The sequence below is a fragment of the Phytophthora ramorum genome (assembly GCF_020800215.1).
Source record: "Phytophthora ramorum isolate Pr-102 chromosome Unknown Phyram_PR-102_s0006, whole genome shotgun sequence".
NCBI lineage: Eukaryota > Oomycota > Peronosporomycetes > Peronosporales > Peronosporaceae > Phytophthora > Phytophthora ramorum.
The window spans coordinates 1,611,266-1,636,047 of NW_027150652.1; the positions used below are offsets into that span (position 1 = coordinate 1,611,266).

At 50.9% G+C, this 24,782-nt stretch overlaps 11 protein-coding genes across 11 annotated transcripts; 5 read left to right on the top strand and 6 right to left on the bottom strand.

Moving 5' to 3' along the window:
• Positions 1-28: 28 nt before the first annotated feature.
• KRP23_7389 (uncharacterized protein) lies at positions 29-559 on the top strand (the record flags this gene model as incomplete). Its single annotated transcript, XM_067892697.1, has 4 exons — positions 29-78; positions 154-263; positions 332-365; positions 433-559. 4 exons carry the CDS (start codon positions 29-31, stop codon positions 557-559), a joined length of 321 nt encoding a protein of 106 aa, XP_067744552.1.
• Positions 560-887: 328 nt separating this feature from the next.
• KRP23_7390 (4,5-DOPA dioxygenase extradiol) lies at positions 888-1,748 on the bottom strand (the record flags this gene model as incomplete). The annotated part of the gene is made up of 1 exon (XM_067892698.1): positions 888-1,748. One exon carries the CDS (start codon positions 1,746-1,748, stop codon positions 888-890), a length of 861 nt encoding a protein of 286 aa, XP_067744553.1.
• A 791-nt stretch (positions 1,749-2,539) lies between these two features.
• KRP23_7391 (4,5-DOPA dioxygenase extradiol) lies at positions 2,540-3,436 on the top strand (the record flags this gene model as incomplete). Its single annotated transcript, XM_067892699.1, has 1 exon — positions 2,540-3,436. The coding sequence occupies one exon, from the start codon at positions 2,540-2,542 to the stop codon at positions 3,434-3,436; it is 897 nt and encodes a 298-aa protein (XP_067744554.1).
• Positions 3,437-4,653: 1,217 nt separating this feature from the next.
• KRP23_7392 (4,5-DOPA dioxygenase extradiol) lies at positions 4,654-5,517 on the top strand (the record flags this gene model as incomplete). The annotated part of the gene is made up of 1 exon (XM_067892700.1): positions 4,654-5,517. The coding sequence occupies one exon, from the start codon at positions 4,654-4,656 to the stop codon at positions 5,515-5,517; it is 864 nt and encodes a 287-aa protein (XP_067744555.1).
• Positions 5,518-5,617: 100 nt separating this feature from the next.
• On the bottom strand, positions 5,618-6,911 carry KRP23_7393 (Telomere repeat-binding factor 5; the record flags this gene model as incomplete). The annotated part of the gene is made up of 4 exons (XM_067892701.1): positions 5,618-5,839; positions 5,902-6,225; positions 6,302-6,449; positions 6,526-6,911. The coding sequence occupies 4 exons, from the start codon at positions 6,909-6,911 to the stop codon at positions 5,618-5,620; spliced, it is 1,080 nt and encodes a 359-aa protein (XP_067744556.1).
• A 545-nt stretch (positions 6,912-7,456) lies between these two features.
• KRP23_7394 (uncharacterized protein) lies at positions 7,457-9,121 on the bottom strand (the record flags this gene model as incomplete). Its single annotated transcript, XM_067892703.1, has 3 exons — positions 7,457-7,753; positions 8,723-8,881; positions 8,948-9,121. The coding sequence occupies 3 exons, from the start codon at positions 9,119-9,121 to the stop codon at positions 7,457-7,459; spliced, it is 630 nt and encodes a 209-aa protein (XP_067744557.1).
• Positions 9,122-18,454: 9,333 nt separating this feature from the next.
• Positions 18,455-20,062, bottom strand: KRP23_7395 (putative tRNA N6-adenosine threonylcarbamoyltransferase; the record flags this gene model as incomplete). The annotated part of the gene is made up of 8 exons (XM_067892704.1): positions 18,455-18,497; positions 18,573-18,747; positions 18,848-18,917; positions 18,983-19,058; positions 19,137-19,226; positions 19,313-19,435; positions 19,507-19,603; positions 19,684-20,062. The coding sequence occupies 8 exons, from the start codon at positions 20,060-20,062 to the stop codon at positions 18,455-18,457; spliced, it is 1,053 nt and encodes a 350-aa protein (XP_067744558.1).
• A 139-nt stretch (positions 20,063-20,201) lies between these two features.
• Positions 20,202-21,149, top strand: KRP23_7396 (uncharacterized protein; the record flags this gene model as incomplete). The annotated part of the gene is made up of 3 exons (XM_067892705.1): positions 20,202-20,539; positions 20,612-20,715; positions 20,779-21,149. 3 exons carry the CDS (start codon positions 20,202-20,204, stop codon positions 21,147-21,149), a joined length of 813 nt encoding a protein of 270 aa, XP_067744559.1.
• Positions 21,150-21,280: 131 nt separating this feature from the next.
• Positions 21,281-22,334, bottom strand: KRP23_7397 (Vesicle transport v-SNARE 12; the record flags this gene model as incomplete). Its single annotated transcript, XM_067892706.1, has 6 exons — positions 21,281-21,501; positions 21,582-21,646; positions 21,729-21,772; positions 21,849-22,019; positions 22,102-22,160; positions 22,235-22,334. The coding sequence occupies 6 exons, from the start codon at positions 22,332-22,334 to the stop codon at positions 21,281-21,283; spliced, it is 660 nt and encodes a 219-aa protein (XP_067744560.1).
• Positions 22,335-22,575: 241 nt separating this feature from the next.
• Positions 22,576-23,217, top strand: KRP23_7398 (uncharacterized protein; the record flags this gene model as incomplete). Its single annotated transcript, XM_067892707.1, has 1 exon — positions 22,576-23,217. The coding sequence occupies one exon, from the start codon at positions 22,576-22,578 to the stop codon at positions 23,215-23,217; it is 642 nt and encodes a 213-aa protein (XP_067744561.1).
• Positions 23,218-23,442: 225 nt separating this feature from the next.
• Positions 23,443-24,658, bottom strand: KRP23_7399 (putative magnesium transporter NIPA8; the record flags this gene model as incomplete). Its single annotated transcript, XM_067892708.1, has 4 exons — positions 23,443-23,874; positions 23,970-24,071; positions 24,138-24,383; positions 24,467-24,658. The coding sequence occupies 4 exons, from the start codon at positions 24,656-24,658 to the stop codon at positions 23,443-23,445; spliced, it is 972 nt and encodes a 323-aa protein (XP_067744562.1).
• Between the last annotated feature and the right edge of the window lie 124 nt (positions 24,659-24,782).

Below are 24,782 nucleotides of genomic sequence, written 5' to 3' on the forward strand. Positions count from 1 at the left end.
AAGATACTGAATTTGGTAGATCAAGGGTATGGCGAGCGAGACCAAGAGCTTGGGCGGCATGCAGCGGCGCGCGGCCGGGTGAGTGACAGGCGGATGAGCTGCTTGTAGTGAAGGGAGGAAGCTGACACTATTGTGACTGTACGGGGGCTGCAGCAACCGCGCGCACAATCGCATGGTGCTGCAGAAGCTGGTGGTGTTCTCGATCCTGATGGCGGCGGTGCCTATGGCCACGTTTTACGGCGTGCACAGCTTTTTCAGGCCAGGTGAACTACTAGATGGAGGGCTGAGTGTGTATACTTTATTATTAATGGAGGAATTAATGGTCGTGTAGGCTCGCCGGGCAGTCAGTACGCGGACGCATGGAGGTTTGTTTGTGACAGAAGCTGGGATATCTTTACTGGGTTCTAACTCTGACGATTCTACACCTAACAGTGGATTCACGGCGGTGCTCTCAGTGAACATCGTGATTGGGCTCTATATTTTGTCGGCGTGGAAGGAAGATGACGGGAAGGAAGTTGCCCCGCCGGTGGGGCGCTTTGCCAAGGCAAAGGAGCAGTAAGTATAAGCAAGGCTTTTAGCAAGTAGACTTCGTGAGTGCAGTATTTGGTTAGCAAACGACGGCGAAGCGTGCTGGAGAATGCAATTCGGCCATCACGACGAGAACAGACACTTTTTGCCATTCTGCTATCCGCCAGTACATCACAATGAGAACTGTCTGCAAAGTGTGCAAAGTGGCCCCTCGATTGAATAGCTTGGTATTCCTGCTGGAGGATAAGTTCTCCTTACGATCGAACCATCGGTATTACAACTGCTGCAAGCAGAACGAAAACTATTCTTTAGAATGCTTGTTAATTATTATATCTTGCTAAGCTTACATGGACAGTTGCTTAGTGCTCGACACCCCACGCGTACGTAGCGAAGGACATGTGGCCCAGTCCCCACCCGGCGAACAATTTCTCCGCCTCGGGCTTGCTCTCCTCCATGCCAGCGCCGGCAGCGGTAACAAACGGTGTAAAGTGGTCGGGCGTCGGGTGCGCGAGTCTCGCAGCTGGGGCCGACGGCCAGTTGATGATCTGGTCTCCGCGCTGGCCGTAGCTCAGCTTGGAGTCCGCCGTGAAAGTGTTGTCGAGCCAGCCCTGGAACGCCGCAGCCCAGTCCATGAGTGGGCTCAGCGGGTCGCGGCTTGCGCGCATGTTGTGCGTGGCCTGACCAGAGCAGAAGATCAGCGTGTCCTCGTCGCGGAACGACGCGATGGCCTTGCCTAGGTCGAAATGGGCTTTGCTGTCCAGATTCGAGTTGATGGACATGGTGACGATTGGGATGTCGGCCTCCGGACGGATCAGCAGCATCGGGACGAATACGCCGTGGTCGAAGCCTCGGTTCACAAGTTTGGCTTTGATGTCGTTCTTTTCGAGCTGCTCCTTGACCTTCTGGGCGAAAGCAGGGTCCCCTTTGGCGGGGTACACGATGTCGTAGGCCTCGTCGGGGAACCCGTAGTAGTCGTAGATCATGTCAGGTTTGGCGGCGTTGGAGATCTCGAAGCCGTTGCTCTCAGACTCCCAGTGGGCGGAGATGAAGAGGATCCGCTTGGGCAGGTTCTCGCCCTTGGGGTAGAGCTTGTCGAAGGTGGAGGTGAGCGTGCGGGCCGGGAGGCTGCTGTTGCTCATGCCAGCGAAACCTGATGAGAGCAGCCATAGCGGACCGGGTCCGTGCGAGACGGCGACGACGGGGTGGCGGAAGGTGGCCATGGTGGTGGTTGTGGAGATAGCTTGAGTTTGGTAGTCCCAAGTTGGGTCGGCTTGTGCACGTGGAGGCAAATTGCGGAATGAGGTTCTGGCGGTGTGCGGCCAGAGAGGCTTCTGCTCGTTTCTGTCCCATGATAACGCTCAGCTTTGCGGAAGCTCGCTGCACGAGTATTCCAGGCTGAAATCTAACCACCTCTATCTAACAGAATGTCCGTAGATAGGTACTGTACGTGTGCAAGGCATGCTTGCGCTGATAATTTCGGCCCCAAGAATGTTCAAGGCGCTAAGCGTGGCGCACTTCGACACCAGACAAACCACTGAGAAATGGATACATCTGCACCACCGGCGCGGCCCAAAGCAACTCACCTCTTGAGCTAAATGAAGGATGACGAGATCGATGTATTGTGTAGGGATCGAATCATGTATAGCTTGAGAACCATGCAATGAGTCCGCGCCATGGCGGACGAGATCAAAGCCGACTCGTACATGCGTACATTTCACGATTGGCTTGCATATACATGCCACGTTATCAAGGGTAATTGCAGCCAATCAGCGCCGCCAGTGCCCTTTCGTGGGCCAATGGCGATTACCAAATCAAAGGAGCTGTACCTTGCAGCTCTACCCAAGCTTCCTCCATCCTGGTGGTTTGTCTCGCCATCGCTCACTTGACGACTGCCTGCACCGAAAGTATGGTCTTGCTGCGCTCATTCGCCATCTTGCTTGCTGTGCTGTGGTCTACCAGCAGTAGCTCCCCTCAAGCACAAGGCTCCGCCGCCGCCCCGACCTCCCGCAACATGAACAAGTTCCGCCAGCCCGTGATCGCCGTTTCGCATGGTGCCGGGCCGCTCTGGCTGCTGGATGAGGCCCCTGCTGGTCTGGGGAAAGGCTCGCACTCCGCCAAGAACGTGGCCGACATCTTCAGCAAAATATACTCAAGCGACGCCCAGCTGCCCAAGCGCATACTGTTCGTGTCGGCGCATTGGGAGGCGCGCAGCACGGGGATCGAGATCTCCAAGTCTGCTGCGCCCGAGATGTTCTACGACTACAGCGGCTTCCCGACAGAGTCCTACGACCTCGTGTACGGCGCCAAGGGAGACCCCGAATTTGCTGCTCGGGTGAAGGAGCTGTTGGCGAAAAGCGATATCACGTCCAACCTCGTGGACCGACCGTTCGACCACGGCACGTTTGTGCCAATGTTCCTAATGCGCCCGCAAGCCGACATTCCCATCGTGACCATGTCCATTAATGACCGCATGATGAACGCAAAGGACCACTTTGAGCTGGGCAAGGCCCTCGCGCCGCTTCGGAACGAAGACACGCTGATCATCACGTCGGGCCAGGCGACGCACAACATGTACGCGGACTGGTTCCCAGAGGGCCACCCAATCGAGCCCTGGGCGCTCGAGTTCCAGAACTGGCTGGACAAAACGTTGTCGACGACCTCCACACAGACGTACCAGGAGCGCATGGATTCGGTTGTCGCGTGGAAGAACGCACCGTACGCCTCTAAATGCCATCGCACGCCTGACCACTTCACAACCTTCGTGGTCGGAGCTGGCGCTGGCATGGAGAAGAACGAGCCCGCTGCTAAGAAGCTCAACGGCGGCTGGGGCCTTGGACACATGTCCTTCGCCTCATACGCGTGGGGAGTCGGCTCCAATCTGAGCGATGTAGTAAAGGACGAGTTGTAGACAATAGCACCTTGGCAGCTACTCAAAATGCGGTTACCTGTTGTTACTTCGACTCTATGGTATGTCAGCGTTACGCTGTATCGGTCGTTGAAAGGACCGCAGCGCCGGACCTCCGACAGGGGGAAATCGGTACCACTCACGCTTTACCACTTGTCAAGTGGCACTTGGCATGTATATGGGGGCATGCGTATCAGTGCAATGACTTCGAGTGGTCCTGCTCATGTCTGTTCTACTGCACCTACAACTTGCCTTGTCAGCACCTGATGTATATTGCTGTCCGCGTCCACCAATTTGAGAACATGCCGGCGAGTTCTTGCACTCGCAAACACAAAGACGGCTGCAGCCTACAGCCTGTACGACATGTGCACGGCCGAGAAGGATCTCACACTCGATTTTATCGATGCTCTGCCTGCCAAACGCCAGATTAACGGACTCACGATCTACAGCCCCGAGAACTGGATTCGGTCGTGGTCCGAGCAGATTCGCTACATCTCGCTCGCTGCAACGGCAACTCTCACGCGGAAGTTCCCCGTGTTCCTGGATGCCGATAGCATTCCCAAGTATCTGCGCTGGAATCTGAACCTGATCGCGCTCGATAGCGCTGTGGGGAGCCCCAGAGCTACGGTTCGGAGGAAGAGAACCCACGTTTGTCGATTGCATTCCCTTTCGTTACCGCCATACATTTACTGTTTGAAGGGACACCATACAAACGCCAAGTTAAACGGCCTAAAAGGGTACTTTAACCCCTTCAAACCGGATGTAGCATAATGCTACATAGTCAAATCTCTTAAGCTGAATATATTCAGCTTAAGAGATTTTTGACTTGGTTTTTGTATGGGTGGCCTTTCCCACGTACACGGGGTATACAAACACCAAGTCAGTGAGTTAGTTCGTTTCTGCACCCGTCTTTCTATTTCCGGGTGAATAAAGATGCACGTTTGTCTAAAATTGTACGCTGTTGACGTGTCATGAGCCAGATTACGCCATCTTTTAGGATATTTGACTCGTCAGACATTATAACTGTAATGCAGTCTTTTGAGAACAGATTTTTTAAAAATATATTTTTCATTTCGTCAAAGACTGCAGCTCTGCTACTCAAGAACTTCCTCCATCCTGGTGGTTTGTCTCGCTATCGCTTCACATGCTGAGTTGATGCCCTCCATGCAGTCTCATTGAGCAATTTGCTTCCACCCCAATAAGTCCGCCCAGCCTCCACGATGCCCCCCTTCCGCCACCCCACAGTCGCCGTTTCGCACGGACCTGGTCCGCTGTGGTTGCTCTCCTCCGACTTCAACAATGTGAAGCGAGACTCTGCGGCGGCGGTAGAGCTGCTCTCGGGTCTGTTCGAGAAGCTGTACCCCAAGGGCGAGAACCTGCCCAAGCGGATCCTGTTCGTGTCGGCGCACTTCGAGTCGGACAGTAGCGGCTTCGAGATCTCCAACGCCACCAAACCCGACATGATCTACGACTACTACGGGTTCCCCGACGAGGCCTACGAGGTGGTCTACCCCGCCAAGGGGGACCCTGCTTTCGCCCAGAAGGTCAAGGAGCAGCTCGAGAAGAACGACATCAAGGCCAAACTCGTGAACCGAGGTTTCGACCACGGAGTCTTCGTGCCTTTGAGGTTTATCCGCCCCCAGGCTGACATCCCGATCGTCACCATGTCCATCAACTCGTACTTGGATAACCAGACCCACTTCGGCCTGGGTCAGGCGCTGGCACGTTTTCGTGACGAAGACACGCTGATCATTTGCTCGGGGCAGTCGACGCATAACCTCCGCGGTCTCCGTAGCTCTAGCTCTGCTCTCGTGGAGGGAGCGAGAACTTTTCAAAGCTGGCTGGACAGCACGATGGCCTCCGAGTCCAAGCTGAGTCTCACTGAGCGCACGAAGCAGATCACGAACTGGCGGGATGCTCCTGGAGTGAGGTTCGCTCACCCAACGCCCGACCACTTCATGCCGTTTGTTGTCGCTGCTGGAGCGGGCATGGACGAAAAAGAACCCGGAGCTAAGGGGCTCTTCGGTGGCTGGGCAATCGGCCACATGTCGTTCGCGAACTATGTCTGGGGACTTCAGCAGTAAAAACAGCAAAGTCAATCGCTCGTATCTGAACAATGTAATGGACCATTTACTTCTCTTAGTTGTTGTACACCTCACCGTAGTGAACCAACGAATTCAACACTTACACAAACTCTTCTTCTAGAAGCACAAAGAAAAACTCCCGCCCATTCTCTTGAATACAGCGAGACAATGCTTCTTTGTCGTCGTACCAGGTCCTGGACTTCATACCAACAAATTGGATGTCGGTGTCTGTGGAAGCATGCACTAAGACGCTCGATCGAAGACTTTTTTTCAGCGTAGCTACGTCGCGACAGGTATCTAGGTTTACAGCTACGGCATCAAGCTGCAGAATAGAAACAGCAGATGAGACGATCTCAAAATCGACTGCATCCACAACAAGCATACCTCGGGGAACGACTTGTCTGTTCCAAACTTGAGCTCCACGACACCTCGCTGAGTTGCAGTGTCTACCTCCGAAGCAGCAATCAATGCAACAGCACGTTCGGCTGCGACTGCCGCTTGGCGACGGGGTCTCGTGTCGGTGCTTTCCGGAGACGAAACCTCGTTGATCTCATCCGAAATCGCCCTGCGTCTCTTCACGGTGTGTACTGGCGCGCTCGACCTCGTCTCATTTGCAGTAGTGTCCTCCGACGGCGGAGTCATGTCGCCATCCGCTCTTCGTCTCTTTCGGCTCGTATGCCGAGGAGTCTGCAAGTTTTTCCACTTGTCCTATAAGCCCCCACATTGCATCAACTTCACGTCAACACTCGTGCACAGAAACGCACAACGCCGACTGCCACATTACCTTCAAGTCCACATTAGTCCGGTGACGCGAGAAAACATCCTGTCCGTCCGTAAGAATCTTCTTCCATTTGCCGATGCCATACTTGACCACCCCCTGACGCAGAAACTCCTCCTCATTCGCGCTCCAGAACACCGTCTCCCGTCGTCCTCTGTCCACAAGACCACAGACACTCCTATCACTACAGTCTCCTGTGCACCACCACAACGTCCGCCAACCCCACTCACCGTCTAGGACGAGCTGGGGCAACGTTTGCATCCTCCGCAGCCTCTGGCTGCTGTCTCTCTCGACTTGCAGCCTCCTCTCCATCCCCCTCCATCGTCTCCTGCTGTTGAACGTTAGGCCGGTCTTCCTGGGGTAGCTGCGTCTCCTCGCCCACGTCGTCTGTGTCTTCCCCGCCGAAGTCGAGCTGTCTGGAGCGAGTTGGGTCGCTCTTTTGCGACCGCTCCGGCGTGCGCTGGCCCAGCGACGCGGCTACGTCCAGCAGCGACTGGTCTTTGCGTTTGCGCCCCGAGGACGTCACGGAGCTCAGCGACGAGCGCCGGCGGCTGATGGACGACGAAGTGGACGATGGCGTCGGCGCCGTGCGCTCGGACGGCACCGAGGAGTTCATTTCGAATTTTACTGAGATAGGAAGCAACGAAGTGCTTACCGACTTCCTCGACTTATAGTGGACACGTGCATATAAGAGCGGCCAATCATGCTGCAGTATTTGCACCCTCTCGACGCCTCGGCTTATAAGTTCTGCAACAATGCTTTCGATACAAACGTACTAGTATTAGTACCGGTATGCCGACATTCCGTCCCAGTATCGGAGGAGTAGTGTGGAATGAAAGACCTTGACGATGTCCACCCGTGACTGTCGGCCACGGGCTTCACGCACTAGAGGACAGAAGCCCAAGAGAATATCGTTCGAACCAGTCACTCCATGCTACATTTGTATTGTGCGTACCATTGACTTCAGCAGATGCGCTCTAGACGACTGGAAAAGCGGTCGTTCTCGTATATAAACGGTAAGACCTACTCAACACTAATGTCTTCGTGCCAACAGTGCTGTAAAAAAGCGATCGAGCCAGCCTCCACGGCCCTAGTGCGATGGACTAAAAGCGCCGCCACAAAATTTGGTCAACTAGTCTTTTTGGTCCGCTCTTCAACATGTTACTCCACGAAGTCGTCATTGGAGTAAGACGCATCCTCTTCATCATGTTCGCCCTCGTCTTGATTATCTGGGGGGAGTTCAGTGAGAGGAATGGCGAGGACAGCAGCTTCATCCTCGAACTCGCTTCCGTATCCGCTCGCTTCACCTTTGACTTCGGTCTGTTCCGGTGGTTTCCCATACTCTCCCATGTCGGGCGATGCAGGATCGTCATCGAAGTTGTCTTCTTCGTAAGCTTCTTCTTCGTCATCACCATCGTTGAGTTCTGCACGCTTTTGTTCGACTACTGATGGCGAATTCTTTTCTCCAGTATTGATCGCCGTGTCAGTCGCCTCGACGTCAGGTTTTTCCGTTTCTGCACTTTGGTGCTCAACGTCTTCACCTCGTTCACAATCTGCAAATGCAGGCAGCTCTGGATGATTCCCATGTGGAATATATACAGCAAATGCTGCATCTTCGGGCATTATTCTGCCAGGTTCGTCAGTGTGTGAATCGTTATCCTCAGTTGTGTCTGAGGAAGGAAGAACAGTTTCGACTGCATTCTCGACTGTCCTGATATCAGGTGATCCGAAACTGTTTTCCCTTGATCCATCAGCATGCGAATCAAGTTCAATTTGCTGAGAGCTGTATGCTTCCACTGGAACCTCGTCGCACTCACTATCGACGGCATAGGGGGGTTGGTCAGGACTACGCTGATTGTTAAATTCTATTTCGTCCACTGCGACCGCATTCAACGCAGACTCCAGCTCAATTCCAGGTGAAAAGGCGCCTGAAAGACTCATCATGCCTCGATCACTTTCGTTCATATCCAACGACTGCGGTTGAGCAGATTGGTCCATCACGTCACTTCCTCGACATCGTCCTCGCGAAAATGTAAACCGCACATTCACGATTTCGTTATCCGGAATGAATGCTGCTTGGTTGTCAGCCACGATGTTGTCTGTTGGGTCGATCGTTGCTGATTCTGTGAATATCACGTTTGCTTTAGCATCAGAACGTTCCAGGGAGGGCTTTTGTTTGCGAAGTTCCAAGATTCGCCTGTGGTTAGCTGCACTTGCTGGCAAAACAATTCCATCATATGCTTCTCGACTTTCTGCCGGTACCTGCCGCTTCGACTCATGCCGAGATGATTTGTGAGCACTGTGAACACCTGCAACGTCGGCATTTGTAGAACAGCAAGTGACACCTAGGATTTTATCCGAGTGTGACTCATGGTGCGCAGTCTTGAGGTTGTGGGGGTAGAGTGTTTTTAGAGGCTTGGACCGCACAATGGCATGAGGTGAGACCTGTGCTCTGCGTAACTCTTGTTGGAGGGCCGAGCGTCTCTTTTCTTGGGTTTTCAAGAATTCTTGAGTCCACTTGCTGTCTTTCTTCCATTCCTTGGAGTTCAATGTCGCCTTCGTGCTTTGCAAACGCTTGATGAGAGCCTACAGTATAAGCTTAGTTAGTCAGAAATACTCTTCGGTTCCTTCAAGGCTGAGTCCTCCTCTTACCTGGTTTTCCTGCCAAATTTTTTTCTGCTCTTGCCTTTTGTAGTAATCGTGGCCAAGCCGATTTCTCTGGTGAGGCAAAATTGGAGGACAATCGTAGGCCATATCGTCCAGATCTGCATTGCCAGTTCCGTAGTGGTGCTGCTTAGCTGGGGCCTTGACCGCTGGTATTCTCATTAGTCGATCCTGGATCTCTTGATTAGCTTCAACTCCACTATTTGTATCATCGTTCTGCGGTTGCGTAGGACTGTCATCAGTTTTTCTTGTGGTGAGGTGGTGCTTCCTGAGAAAAGGACTATTCTGTGCGTTGTCTATCAACTCCGACGCCCCATCGGTCTCCTCTCGAGCACTACTTTCACCAAGACCTCTGAAGTCGAGTTCCTGCTCTCCTGTACATCTGGGATTTCGGGGAAGCATCACAAGGGGCTGCCGGGTCTTCATGGGGCTTGTCGGACACCGTTTTTGCGCATACGAATGATGGAATTGGGGGAGTCTCGTCGATTTTGGAGATTTTGTGTCCACGCAGCTGTGAGCTTTGGACACTCTAGACAAGTGACCAGCGAGGTTCTTAGCAACCTCCCTTGTCCAAATTGTAGCATTGCTGTACGGTTCTGCCCGTCGACCTCGGTCCATGCTTCCTGATCAATCGGCTACGTGAAATGACATCGAACAAAAGCGAAACGCATCGACAGACGGAGATAACGCTGTGGGTTGCTGCGCGCCCAGAACCAAAATTAGATTATGCATTTAGACCTTCAAATGTTCAAGGAGAACGCATCGGTCGGTGGTGTGCGGACATGACGATGCGTAGTCAACCATTGAAGGGCCTGGTCCCAGTAGACTCTTTCACGAGTGCTGCTAGTCTTCACTAATACGTCTTCATCTCGAATCCTTAAGCGCAACACGCGATCTCCTTCAAAAGTTTCTCTTAACAAAGATTGCGCGAGGATTTTCTTGGATGGACTTCCTGGTATCGTAGACTGGTCGAAAAGTGACCGCTGCGGACAAACTTCGAGCTGACTCACGAAGATTCGCTCAATATCCGGTAGCTGACTGGTAGCTTTCCGTCGGAAGAGTAAGTAATCTCCACTTCGTGCTAACTGGACCTGCATTTTTTCAACTGTGTCTGGTCTAGCCTCCCAGAGGACGCGGAACGTAGCCCCTTCAAGGAGCAAGTCTTGGAATGGCTTCTCCGATTCGGACACTTGAAAATGTGGCCTCAAAGCCTTCGCAGGTTTTGCTTCGGTGGGCTTGGTGCGTGTCGACTGAAAATTGAGTGCCGACACTTTTTCAAGTATGATGCTAGCAATACGATATAATTGACCGCCACTCATCTCTGGATACTCTTGGACGACTAACGCAAGGCCTTCAAATACGCATTCGTCAAGTAGGGCTGGGTAACTTTCTCCGCTGTTCAGAACCAAGAGATCGAAAAAACATAGGCTGCTCAGTAATGTTTCCTCATCGTCGATGTGGCAGATGATCCGTTCTGCTGTGATAGGGATAGCGCCATAAACTATCAAGATTTGGGCAGAGGTAGTGTCTTCACACAATGTGCACAGTAGCCCATAAAGAGCCTGCTCTAATGATCGATCTTCTTCCACTCGAGCCAGCAATTCAAGAGCTATGAATGATCCCTTCGGCGCAATGGCTTTACAAATAGCGCTGTCAACGACAAGCCTCCCTAGTATCCCAATAAGTTTCTCGACGCACATCCCGGTGATAATTGTTTCTAACTTGTGGATCGACTCAGCAAGTTGTAAAAGCCACATTGATAATTCCTTCCACCCATGACCAAGCACTCGGTCACAGCAAGCCATATTGACGAGGCAGTCGATAGCCAACTCTACCAAACCTGGATCGAAATTCTTCTCCCACACACGGTCAATAGTTTGCTGCAGTTCTTGTAGCCCATGCAAAACTTCGGCAGACTCTCGCATGCGCTCGTCTTTCGTGAGGCTTTTCAGTAGCGATAGAATCGATTCCAACAGATGATGGCCCCCTCTGCTGGAATGATTATCCAGTAAATCAAACAATAATGACACAATGTCCGCTTCGAGAAGATGTGTCAGCAGCTCGGATTTCATTTTTCGTGTGCCTGTGGGTAGTGCAGACATTTGATCCCTTTTTCTCGGATGGTTTTCAAAGGTCTGTATCATTTGATGGACTAGGTTAATACACATTCTGCAAACCAAGGGGTTGTCCGGGCTCGTCTTGCACACGAGAAGTATCGGTGCAGCTGCTGTGGCTTCCAAAAGCTGGTCAATCGTTTTAAGTGACGTATCAGTTTGAGACACTAAGGCCCCAAGTAGTTCAAGACAAGTGCGTGCTATGGATTCATCATTGGTATGTAATTTCAGGCAAGTCAGCAGCACTTGAACCCCATCTGATTCAACCAGGTGCTGGAGATGGAGATGTCGCTTCTCTTTGTAAACTCGCAAAACCACCAGAAGAGCTTTTTCTACGATAAAGCTGTGGCTCATGAAGATGCGGATGATGCCAACAACTGTTCGTATCGCGTCTTGAGTGGATTCAACGACTAGCCTATCAAATTTATAAACGATGGCCAGCACAGATTTGAGCCAATTCCACGAGGTTGAGCTATTACCAATGTATGGGAGAGCAGCAACGTTGAAAAGTGCCAAAAGATCAAGAGATCCAAAGAGTTTCAGCTGTTTAAAGGGCAGCGTATCAATTAATCGATGAGCTGTGGCCAAGCATAGATCAACGATTTCAAGATCGGATTTCCAGTTTTGTAGCAACTCGAGCAATATTTGTAGCACAAACAGTAGGAGCTCTGGTTCATCTTCTGAGAGCGCTTGACAATCGACAGCGATACTGTTGCAAAATCGAGCAAAATGCCGTGCGAATTGGAGGGAGGGACGTTGGTGTAGCGAGCATGAAGCGAACAGAGCTCGAACATCAACTTGTTTGCCTGAGAATACAAGTGAAGGATTCACGAACGCGATTTGATCCAGCTCTTGCATAATTGTACAAATCATCGGTGTCGTAATTGTGTGAAGAACAAGGATCTCACACAGCGCAGGTATTAGATCGGACACGTAGCTTCGATTCATCGCCATATCAACGTCATCCAGTACGAACTCCAGTTGGTCAATGGCTTCTCGCAGGCGGGAATACGCAGGTGGTTCAATAGTGTTTTTTTCCGAAGTATTCACATCAACGTACGAGCCTGTACCGCCTTCACGTGAGCACTGCACAACACTTCGATAACCAGAGGTAATTATGCCATGTATCTCGCTCTCGTTTAGAGGAATGCGATGGGTCGATGAATCACCAGGGCTCACATCTGGGGTAGAGGCATGTTTGGGTTTGCTTACAGAACAAGCAAACTTCTGTCGTGTGATATACAGCTGCTGGATGAACATCTCCGTCTCTTCGAATGAACGCGCAGACGCAAGTATAATTTGTGTCCTACATTGTTGTATCAAAGGCATGGTAAGCGCTGCTACCCCAACAGCTAATACATATTCGAGTACGAGAGATGCCAAACGAGAGCGAGAAAAATCTTCATTTGTTTCGACGAAAACAAACAGAAGTTCGATAGCAAAGGTTGCGTTTTCATGCGCCAAGTCTACTCCGTAGCCGGCAAGATAACAGCAGATTTCGAGTGCCAAATGTATGCTGTCTTGGTACTGAGATGGGGCACAAAGGACGTTGTACATAGTATGGATACCCCCCAAGTCTGAGCAAAGAGCAGAACAATTCTTTCGTCGCGCAAAAAGTTTCAGTGTCTCAAGAGCACTTTTCAACATTCCACTCCCTGTTACTTCTCGCCATCTCCGCTGACTGGTATCGCCAACCTTACCAGCAAGATTTCTCTTTACCATTGACAGGATTGCACTCAGCTCAAGCTCACCGATACGCTGTGTTTTGTGGCGAATATCATTCACATGTTGAAACAAGAATGTCATGATAATCATGTGAGCGTCGTTACTTGGTGCAGCACGCGCGAGCTCAAATAGGTGAAGAAGTCCTTGGGGGAGTACCAACACTGATTTCAAAAGGAGCTCTTGTGACCATTTATCGGTTGAGCAGATTTTCAACAGTTCCAGTACGCTATCCACCTCACCGCTCTCCCATCGAGCGGCATACACAGCCTGGAGGGACGAAAAACAGTTTAATAGGCTTTTCTCCAGATGCAACGATCGAGCCAACCCAGTCGTCAGTCTGTGCACACAGGTCAACAAGGCGTTGGAGGATGCATCAATAAACAGCCACGCTCCCGCTCGTACAGAAAGAGAAAGATACAACACCGCCATCAAATCAATATAGTCAGCCAGAGCCTCATCCGATATGTCAATCGGATCAAGCAGTCGTCTTAATGTGACAACTGATTCCTCAATGGTGATTCGCCCGGTGTCGGGTTTCAACCCAGCAAGTCGAGCGATCTTCAAGTGGAGACTAGCTACTGCTGAGTACTCGCAAATACCAAAACTAGAGGTTGAATAGAAAAGCTCATAAAACGCTAATCCAGATTGTGCGATATTTTGTAAACAACCGTCCATTTCACTCTGTGACGTCTCTGACCGAAGTTGGGCATACTTCAAACTCAGCTGAGCGATAGTGTCCGCGATATGTTTTTTCGCCCTTCGGGAATTGATTATAGTGGCTTGCTCGTGGATCAAGTGCATGCTCTGCTGTCGCAATTTCTCAAATAGCGTATTGCAATCGGTTCGACATGCATCGGTATCTGCAGAGCCATGCATCATGGTAACACAGTCCACGAAGTATTTCCACGAAAGTGCATTTTCGTTCTGAACGATTATTTCAACGAGATTGATCAGTAGTCTGGATGGATCCGAAGATAGATTCAATAACTTCTCAGCGTAGAGAAGGCCATGACACTGGATGACAGCCTCAAGCACAACCAAATACCACAATTGGCACTGTTTTCTTTCTGCGACTGGTGCACCGGCACACAGATTAGCAGTGTACCGAGTCGCCCGATGCCGTATAATAGAACGTACGTGTTCGGCACCGAGGTGAATACAGTGTTCTAAAATGATGCTGGTAGACTGAAGTACTTCCTCCATTAACGCGATCTTTGTCAAACCTGCATTTGTTCCAGAGAAGAAGTTGCCTAGTGCTTCAAGGCAGAACTGAACCAAAGTATAGATCTCATTGTCTTCTGGGTGAACTTGGAATATGCCTTCCGAATGTGTTGATAAAAGGATTGAAAGAATTCCTAGCACGGAAACTGCAATATCGTACCCGCCGGACTTTGTTTCCAAATGTGCGAGATCAGCGCGCACAAGCTCCCATAACACACCTTGGAGATCTCTGAAATGAGAAGATGCCAGCACTATTTCTTTGCATTGGCTGCAGCGAAGGAGGTAGTTCAAGGCATCCAAAAGCTCCACCAGAAGAGCTGGCTCAAAAATCGAGTAGCCAGACACGATTCGAAGAAGCACAAACTCAACAATCAGCGTAAACTCACTCGAACCCCGGTCCGGTAATGCAGCTATCCAGCGCATTGAATGCCAAGCTGTTCCCTCTGCAAACTGGCATAGCGCGTTGTTTATCACTTCTTCTCGGTGGGCTGTCGGAAGCAGCTGACTTGTTAAGCATCCAAGCTCTAGAAAGAAGAGAACGTGATCTTCTAATATCTTTGCATACGCACTGCGATTTTCGACTACAGTAGTTAGGTAGACAAATAGACGGTGGTATGCATCAATTGTCTTCTTCGCCTGACTGGAAAGCAGTATGGCTTCTAGTGCCTTCAAGTCATCAGGTATGCCCACAATTGCGGTACACTCTGGCATTGCTTCTCTCGCCATGAATATCTCCAGACGATTAATTAGCCGCTTTACGTAACTTGCCGTCGCAAAGAGCGCAACCGCGTTGTCGAAAACAATGAGATTTTTCTGAGCGGTAGTGGAAGGAGAAAGAATAAATATTCCTTGCAATTTTCCAAGCACGCCTAAGCATCTTGAAATTAAGGTGTCGGATAAGGAGTTCGACGCTTTCGCTATTTCCTCCAGCACTCGAATAGCACCGGTGCACTCTGCTGGAAGAAGCGTGCAACTGCTTTCATGTTGTATCGAATCGCCAAGATTCTCAATTATCACTTTCATGATTTTGGTGTGCTGCCCTCTAGCTGTTTCAATTGATCGTCTTCCACGTGACAGAACCGTTAAAGTCGTAGCAAAGAGGCACTCTCTTGTGCTCTGCGGGGTTGAGCCTCTCTGCAGAATCGTGGTAGCCACCGCAATCCATCGACTTTCTGCTTCACTACTTAAGGATAGAGGGAAGGCCAGGATAGCCTGCAGTAGCCGACACCCACTGTCCACCAGTAAAGGTGGAGTAGTTTTAACCCGCAACGTCTCCTCAAGACACCCGATAATTACGTCATTGGCTCCAGAATCAATTAGTCGAGAGAGGACTATCCGTCTGTCAACAGTAGCGCCAACTGTTAATGTTTCCATAGCTTGTGTCGCCACAGGAGCATTCACAAGACTGCTTAGCGTATAAAAACATGTCGTCACTAGCTGAGTAAATGAGCCCTCACTGCGAATGATCAATTCTTGCTTTGCGTAGCGCAGCATCCCAACGATACACTGAATAGCTTTTTCCTTTATCAAAAGGGGGCGGAGGGATTTGACTGAGGAAAGTGCTCCAATCACGCAACAGCAAGAGTCTAATGCTCCAGTCGAAATTGCCTGTTTCCAAGCGAAAAGACTGTAAGGGAGTGCTGTAGAATATTTACTAATAGACCAACTGAACGTACCGGAGAATTAAATGAGAGCTCGTTGGAGATTTGAGCATGAGGCTCAAGCGTACTAAGGTTTCTGGAAACATCAAGCTTGTGAGCTACATTACAAACAATCCACCGTGCATTCGATCCAGCAGGTTCTGTAGGGCTCCATTGGTACATGCAGATCGCCTTGGATACGACTTGCAAAATTCCTCTGTCGATGAATAAAGCTCGGACATTGCTGTTCACCTTTGACAAGTATTAGAATGAGGCACAAAGACTATATAGTAAGGGTTGACGATTTCTTCTCACCAGCGTGTTTACCACGAGACTCAGCATTTCGACAGTAAATGCATAATCCAGCAGTTTTGAGCGCATGAAACCAACAATATCTCGGACATTTTGGCTTGAAAGAAGCATGCGTTCATCGCACTGCTGCGAGATAAGCAATGTCAGCGCCGAAACGCACTCTAATTGACAGAAACGGTCAGTTTCGAGTGCTAACATTGTTTCAGCAACTAGGGAGCAAACAACTCTTCAAAAACGTTATGTGTGATGCTGGTCAATGATACACAAATAATACAACAATTCTTAATGGTACGTACGGCAAGGAGTCTGCTGGGCATATGTGAGGAACGGACATGATCATGGCAATAACTAAACGCGTACAAAGTGGCAGCTGCTTGACAATCTCGTAAGTGAGAGCAAATTGATAGGGGTCGCATCAATTCTACAGAATACCTGTTGGCGTTTGTGGAGCACTGAAAGGAAAATAGTAGCTCCGTTGCTGCCCGTAAACGCTTCTCGGAATCCCTACAACAAAGATTCATGTAGGGTTAGTGATGCTTAGACTACCTCTCGTTCGTGTTCTGATGGCCTTACCACGCAGGGAAGCAACGTTTTCACCATTGCTAAAAAATGATACACAAGTGCGTCGTTTCCGTCGTTGCATCGCTCGTCAACCAGTTCTATCCATTTTCCTATGCCGGAGTTGTTGATTTGGATCTCATTCCACGATTCATCGGGCATGAACTTCGACACATAGTACATCGATTGTGCCAGGGCCACTTCAGTCGTCTTGCACGTCAGTACAGCCCCTGACGCGAAAACATTTGCAAGTACTGCTATCCCTCCACTATCCAGAAAAACACGAGTTCCTTCTCTACAGAAAATAACGCACACATTAGTTTTCGTGCAAAATAAAAATTCAGCACTACTAACCTCCATACTACCCCCATCACGAGTTTCATCGCTGCACTTTGAAACGATGTCGCCTGAGTTTCAGAGAGCCTACACACAAAGCACGTTTTGTTACTAGATCGGCTACATTATTGGAAAACTGTTACATGGTACGCACGATTCAGCAGGAAGCAAAGCTAAATCTAATAGCCGCGTCAGCGAGTGATGAACAGCGGTTAGAAGGGGCTCTTGAAAGAGATTTTCTACATAGCGTTTGTGGGTCTTCACATGAGAACAGTCAGTACAAGTTCTTTGCGTCATATGAACACTACTTGCGTATAAAGTAAGTGAAAACACCCTACATGGTCAAGATCCGTGCTGAGCTGATAGTGGTGAAGTACGGCTGCCAGGATGGGCGCGGGAAATCCGATGTGAGGTGTTCGAAGTGCTCCAGGAGCTGCATCGAATATTCTGTACGGAGGCAGTTTAGTATCCGTCTCTCTTGTTGAGAACAGTATACATGTACGTACCGAAACACAACTGCAACCGCAGCTGAAGCAAACACGCTGCTAACTCCAGCCGATCGACGACTACAGAATGCTTGGGGTAGAGGTCCTTTCACCCAGCTTCCTCGCATTTTCCCCATTCGGCCCCAGGACAAAAAGGCTGAACCAGCGAAGAACTTCCCAAGGCCCTTCAAAATGACATTTGCAGATGTCGCGGGGATGGCAACATCCGTTTTCAGTTGGAAAAGCAGCTTCAAGCTGAGCACACATTCCAGCGCGAGCGCATTATCTAACGAGTTAGTGAGCTGTTGACAGATCAGTAGAGTCATTAATCTGGCTACCAAAGTAGGGATGGTATTGACGACAAGGGAACGGACCATCGCTTGCGCCGTAGTCGCGACGAGTTGAGTCCACAAGTCACTCTCAATTGATGTCAGGTTTGCCGTAAGCTTGGCTAAAATGTGAATTCCACGTTGAACACACGCCGACTCATCTTGGTACATCACATTGTGAACGATCTTGTCGAGAATGATCAAGATATCTACCCCAGTCCATTGGAAACAAGTTAATGAACGGTGTCACAAGGTCATTGTTTGCTCTCAGGGTAGCCCAATTATTCTCTTTGTTAGCTTACCCGTTTTCTTTAAAGCAGCTGCCATCATTTCCTCAGCGGTGTTCAACATTAGAATCATCAGCTCAAAGCAGGAATTTATAAACGCAGGTGAATCTAGGCTGTCCAGCATCGCGTTCACGGTGTCCACCAGCGCATTTGTTTTTACAAAGGACCTGATGCAGCGAGCTGTATCGTCGTAATTTTCGTCTTTAGAGCTTTGCTCAGATAGTTCTTGGCATAAAAATTGTACCCCACGCCTCAGAACAGGGTGGACATCCTGGTACTGTATGATGGCATTGATCAGGCCCTCAACCCGGGATCTCGGCACTGCTGAGTACAGTTCATGGGTATCTTCTTCGACTGCATTTCGTTCATCGCCATCGCTTCCTTCCATCACAAGTGACCTTACACGAAAGCGACGCTTCAAAATGGATCACTATGCTAGGTTTATTTTCGAGCTCGTGGACCTGTACGATCTAAGCGAGCCATCACCTTTAGTCGGAGCGCCAAATTACTGAGACTTCATCCGTGCGGAATCTGTCGACACAAATCAGCAATGTTAAATTAATCAGCTTCAAGTGATACTCACATCCTGGACATAGTGCATGTTACCGCTGCGTGCAGGTAGTGTCTTTCAGGGGCGTAGACTCTCCGTATTGGAACTGAAGCACTCCAGCCTGGGCAATCATTGCACCATTATCGATGCAGTAACGCTGGTCCATGGCACAAACGCGTCCTTTGCGTTCCTTCGCCATGATTTCCATCATTTCCTGAAGACGCAAATTGCCTACACGCAAGCGATAAACGCAATAGCAGTCATTAGCACCCACTTGTTCCGGAAAATGTTCCGAAAATATGTTGGATACATGTAGCTACTTTGAACGTACATCCCACGCCACCAACGATAAGCACCTCTGATTGTCCGCAGTGGGCCATCGCACGCTCCGTAATTTCCACCTAGTACAGATGGTCAGCTGTCAGTTCATTTTAAAACGCGACCCCCAAACGACATAACGACTTACCAGCATGGCAAAAATCGTCTCTTGCAACGAGTAGCACAAGTCTGCCTTGGTGCATTCACCCGATTTGATTTTGTCACTGTCGTAACGAGGATCGAGGCATTTGTTAGACCTGGATGAAGAGAATTAAATATAGGATCACAACCCGTAAACCTACTTGGCCTCCTTCTCGATGAAGGTTGAGATGCCCGAGAACGACACATCCATGCCTTTCACAATATACGGCAACTCAATAAACTTCTTGCCTCTGGATAGCAGCACACAAACGAAAGCATACACGAGTCAGCAGTGCTCACATGCTTATCAATCTATACAGCCATATCAGTAACGTACTCTCTCGCCAGCACTTCAATGTTATACCCCGGACTCGGGTCGTTCGAAAGCCCCAGCACTCGCGCAAAGCGATCCAAGCAGTTTCCGACGGCGATATCGATGGTCTCTCCAAAAATGCGATAGCTGCACATTGTACAAGCACCAAATGGTTATAGGCTCCCTTAGCAACAACTCTACATTCGTTAACTCCGCACCATTGCATCGAGTAAGCGATGACTTGAGTGTTGCCTCCGCTGACGTAGAGCACGACAGGGTCGGCGGCCTTAGTCACCGTCCTGCCCATCTCAATATCTGCAGTAAACGTACACATAAGAAAGCAATAACACCTCTATTAACAACTAGAATCCACCACAACCACAGCAAGATCGTACGTCCGACGCAGTGATTGACGCCCACGAGCGGCTTGTTCCACAGCAGCGACAGCATGCGCGCGCACACGGCGGCCGAACGCAGCGGACCGCCCATGCCCGGGCCCTTCGTGTAGCAGATGCAGTCCAGCTGCTGCGGGCTCACGTTGGCCTCGGCCAGCGCCACCCGCACGATGCCAACAACGTGGTTCTGGTGATGCCAGGCCGTCTCGCGCGGCAGGAAGCCCTGGCCTGGGGGCGTGATGTACGTCTTCCGCGGGTTGGACAGGATCTCCGTCTCACCGTCCGCTCGGTAGCGAATGATGCCCACGCCCAGCTTGTTGGCGCTGCCCTCGATGCCCATGGCGAGCACGTCGCCGTCCTTGCGCATTGGTGGCGTCATTTTCAAAATGTCAATTGCTGGACCATGCGCTGATTGGCTGCAAACGAAGGTACTGTCGTGTGGCATATTGATGTGGTTGAACTGTTTAGTGGGGAATATTGCTCCAGTCCGCGACCATTCAAGATCAATTGATCTCGCGATGAGGTCGTTGGTGGTGACGTGTATGGTGATTGTGGCCGTGTGCTGGGCGGCAGACGTCCATGCGGATTTTAACGAGTGTCTGGGGATGGGGATGGCATCGCTGCTCACGATACCGTCGTGCATGGAGCTCTTCAGTACGTGCCAGTTGGGCGTGAACAGTCTCAACCAGAAGCTCGGTAGCACGGTCTCTGGGTCCCTTAAACCCGTGAGCATTATCTCCGCCAGCGAGTCCAAGACGATGACGGAGAACAGCACCAAGATCGCCATGCTGGTGCAGCTGGCACCGCTGACCGACTGCCTCTCGAGGACAATGACAGCGAAAGGAGATGATGACAAGTGCGTTGTGGAGAAGTCACAGAAGGAGAAACAACTAACGCAGTGAATGTGTACTTATGTCTCTGTCTGAAGCTGCAAGTTTGACATGACCAAGGTGGAGTTCTATAGCATCCTATTGGCGCATGACGTTGGCACAAATTGGAAGCTGGAAGGGTATAAGCGCCATTCTCTATCAGGCAAGTTTGTCACTTGCAAAGTTAATCGGTCTCAAACTCATTGGATTGCGTGCATGTGTGAAGATGACGAGCGAGCTCAAATTGTGGAGGAATACAACAGCGGACAATTCTACGGCAGCAAACTTGCAATTGGGATTTTTGCCGCACCGGGTCTACCCGTCGAGTCCGACTCGAAGGCAACGGCGGCACGGTCGCCCATCGCCGTAGTGGCTGCATCCGTGTCGGCTTTGCTTTGCCTAGGTCTGGTCTTACACCAACGCAGGCGCCTCCAGAACGGCTATGTTCCCATTTATCTCACTAAAGGTGGGCACGTCCAAGGTAAAAAATCGCAGGCGAATGAATCCCCGGAAGAAAGGTCCTTGCACCCAGGTGATGCTGCAGGTACTGGAGGCCAAACCTTCAAGCAAGAGCCAATTGAACGTTTTGCGGTCTGAGCATTCAATTGGCAAATCCAACATGGTTCGACGCCATGCAATTCCAATATCCACGGACTGGATCACTTGATGAATGTAAAAAAAGTAATGCAATTTACCAGCTTATTGCCATACCCAGCGAGGTTCCGCGTCTACTTCTTCTTGAAAATGCCAAAGTAAATCAGCAGCAGAATGGCGATGATGATGAACCCTGCCGCAATTGACAGAGCCATGCGTTGACGTTTGTCTCGTGCCGACATACGGCCCACGATGTTGCCTCCGCGGCGAGCCATCTCGTTCACTCCCTTCACCTTTGCGTGTGTGGCTTCAATCTTCTCACGGTTTCGGCCAAGTTCCTCACCAATAGCGAGTGCTATCGTTTTTGACATCACGAAAAGGGCGTTAGGCAACCAATAACAACATCGCACAGCATTACAGTTCCTATGGACTTACCGACTTCCTCCGTGTCAGCGATCTCCTTCCGTGCGGCCGCTAACTTGTCCGTCGTCCCCTTCATTCTGCACAACAATAAACACAAGCCACTGCTGTTAATTCCCGGCTTCAGAAGACCTTGCTCGGCAAGGCGCAAACATGGCGTACTTGTTGGTAGCTGCTGCCATGCGATTGCGGTGCTCTGCCGACGCCTACCGTCAGCAACAAAAAAGAAAAAGTAACGTTAGAACAATTTAGAATAACAAAACAAAAGAGCAGCGCTTATACCACATTGCCATCGCGGTCGCCGAAGAGCCCTTCTCGTTCCTCCTTCTCGCGGATGCGCTTGTGGTCCGCTGACAGTGACGCCAGACTCTTCTTGTACTGGTCCACTTTCTTAGACAGCTCACGGCGCGTCGCGGCGTCCAGACTCCTTACCTCCAGCTCCATCTGCTGGATCTATACATCGTCACAGCACACCTCGTTAGCTTCCCAGCCTCTTCTCGGCCCCTTCCGCAGCAAATCGCGTTGCCTGGCTTACCAGCTGCGTGGCTTGAGTCAGCAAGTCGCCAACATGCACGATGCTCGTCTTCTTCTTCTCTGTAGCGGCAGCAAAAACACTATTTTAGTGAGAGCTCAACGGCGCTCGACTCAGTCGCCTTCACCACCCGCACCTTTCTCGTCCTCGTACGACGCGATTTCGCTGATCTTCTTAGAGATATCGCTTGTCAGCGCGCGGTACTCCTCGTCGTAGCCGTCGAAGATGGTGGTCATCCTGCTCAATGCTCAATGGAAACTGCGACGACCTTATTCGGGGAGCACTTTCGACTGAAAATCAAGCAGAAAATGCGGCCCAAATGGACACCCTTTTTATAGATTTGGTGTGGCGCACATATCGAAAAAGTATACCCCTAATAACGGTTTTTCGAATTAAACCCCTAAAACGGGGTTTCCACGGAAACGATTCGGTGCCGCGTGTCATTCGTCGAGTTGCCTCCGAGTGAACTATTTGAAGATGCGTCGTGGATTCCTGACTCTGCTGCTGGTGGCGCTGGCCGTGCTGGCTGCTGTGGGGATGGCGGACACCGATCCCCAGGAGGTGGCGATTGACGTGGAAAGCGACCTGCTAGCGGAGGAGGAGACGCTGGAAGCTCAACCCGAGGCCGACGCGGAACCGGACGCCGTGCCGGCACACGAGATCGACCCGCGTCTGACGCCAGAGGTCATCGAGAAGGTTTTCTCCAAGCTCTCAGCCAAGTGCCTCGCGCAGGTGCAGGAGAACCCGACAGACCCCACGCAGGTGTCTGAGCGCTGTCGCGCCGAGGTGGCGCGTCGTATCCAGCGCTACCTGCAGCGTCTGGACGAGGCGGAAAAGGGTGAGACGCAGGACAAGAAGGAAAAGAAGGAAAAGAAAGCGGACAAGGGCGCCAAAAAGCAGAAGCGTCGCAGGAGCAAGAAGCAGTCGCGTGCTCAGCGCGAAGCTGCCGCCGCTCAGAAGCAGGAGGAGGAGTACCAGCAGACACTGCAGACGATCATCGGCTTCGTCATAACGCTCGTGGCCATCATCGGAGGGGCCATCTTCTTCATCAACCGCAAGCTAAAGGCTGCCGGCATGTACTTCCCTGACCCAGACGCCAAGGCGAGCTGCTGCAACTAAGATAATGTGTCACCTAGCTAGTCGTAGACAGTAACGTGTCCTCTAAGAGGAATCCTCTTAGTAGTGGAGACCAGCGTGAAAATGCATTCGCTGGCTTTCGTGTTCTTTTTACTGAAAGTCAGGCGTCTATGGTTTTGTACGAGAGTATTTGTTGATGGTGCTATTTCTTGCTGACGGGAGTTGCAGTTGCCGTCGGCAGTGAGATACAGCCTAACTGGAGCGCTATTACACAACCTCGCTGGAGCCGTGCTCGAATCCATTCTTGACTCCATTCTGCGAGGTGATGAGCGGGGAAATTTCGCCTTGCTTGGCTCCGTTAATCGCGCCGTTGAACACGGGATCGCAGTGCTCCGTGTGCTTTTCTGACAGAACAACGATGCCACCCACGGTCGTGACGATGCTGAAGGGATAGACAACTAATTGCCACCATGCATTCATGCCTGAAATCTCGTGGAAGAAGATCACGCCTGAAACAGAACCGATCAGGATGAGGAAGGCCTGGTAGATCGCCACGAGGTAAAGCGCATCGTATTCGCGCAGACCAAGGTCTAGGACGTAGATACCCCCGCCTGCCGATGACAAGGCCGATACGAAAATGGCGTACGTCTCCGGGTTGGACCAGATAGCTCCTCCTTCGGCAAGCAATTCAACAGAGGCCTAATATCAAAAACAACAACAAACAATGACACCACGTCACGACAATCAGTAACGAAAACTTTGGCATGGAGCGATAACTTGAAGTGACAACATACCTTTAGGAAAAAGAGGTTGCCTCCAATAAGACCTGAGAGTGCACCAAATGCAAACCTCCTCCAGCCGCTCTTCTTATCGTAGCTACAGATCATCCACACCAACTAACAGAAGCGTAGCAGCGTTAGCACGTCAAAGCTCAGCTCAGTATGCCATTTTCAACAACTCACCACGACAGCTACACACACTGCGAAAATGGCATACTCGATGAAGATGCGGCTCTGAAACAGTGCAAACAGCTCCGCGCTGTGGTGTGTCGGCGTATCGTGGCTGCCCGAAATGCCCACGAGCATGCAGCCAACCAAGATGACCGCCGATCCTCTCACGTCGTGCGTGGACACCTTCTCATTGAGCAAATATGGCGAGAGCACGATGTTCCAAACCACACTAAAGCCGGCCATGGGCGCCAAGATGGACTGGAGATTGCAATTGCACAACACCGTAGAGGTCTGTTAGCATATCACGTGGACGAGCACACGCAATAACTCGAGCTCCTCACCTGCGCTGCGTACGCGTAGCTCATGGCGTCGAACACGGGGTTGAGCAGGAAAACGCACAATGTCGCCGCCGATTTGACCGATAGCGCCTGCGACGACGTGTGCGCCAGCTTGAGCAGCACCTTACCAAGCGTGCCGAAGAGCGTGGCGGTGAGCGACAGCGACACGCCGATGACCCAGAGGTGCGACGCCATGGCAGCTCCAAACCAAATATAAATACCGGAGATCGACGCTTGCACGGAGGAGCTCCGGGTCCAAGCGGAAGAGAGCGAACTGACGTTTTTCGTAGTCAGCGCTACAAAACCCGGCAGAAATAGT